Here is a 284-nt window from a genome sequence, read left to right as displayed (position 1 = left end):
CCCACCTCTGCCGGTCGGCATCACGCAGCTGCCGCTGGAGCTGATCCCGCTGGAGCCGGAGCGTCACCTCCTGTGCCTGCAGCCGCCGGTTCTCCTGCTGCAGCTGCGCCACTGTCTCCCTGGGGGGTTCGGGGGGGTCAGGGGATCTGGGGAGGGCCCCAGGGTTGGGGACCCCCCCTTGCACCCACCTCAGCTCCACTGGGAGGATTTCGGCTGCTAGGTTTCCTGCTGGGGCCGTCCCCTTCTCCAGCACTGCATGTGGTGGTGGGGGAGATGGATAGTTG

The 284-nt window shown here is 68.3% G+C and overlaps 1 protein-coding gene across 1 annotated transcript in view; it reads right to left on the bottom strand.

Annotated features, from left to right (window-relative positions):
* HOOK2 (hook microtubule-tethering protein 2) overlaps positions 1-284 on the bottom strand; it is a 6282-nt gene that overhangs the window by 2233 nt on the left and 3765 nt on the right. The window contains exons 14-15 of the mRNA XM_010569821.1: positions 189-252; positions 6-119 (exon numbers count right to left, since the gene is read on the bottom strand). Coding sequence (XP_010568123.1) covers positions 6-119; positions 189-252 — 178 coding nt within the window. The remainder of the gene's footprint in view (positions 1-5; positions 120-188; positions 253-284) is intronic.

The sequence above is a fragment of the Haliaeetus leucocephalus genome, unplaced genomic scaffold (assembly GCF_000737465.1).
Source record: "Haliaeetus leucocephalus isolate CR32 unplaced genomic scaffold, Haliaeetus_leucocephalus-4.0 Scaffold274, whole genome shotgun sequence".
Lineage (NCBI taxonomy): Eukaryota > Metazoa > Chordata > Aves > Accipitriformes > Accipitridae > Haliaeetus > Haliaeetus leucocephalus.
This window is presented reverse-complemented; position numbering and strand designations above follow the sequence as displayed.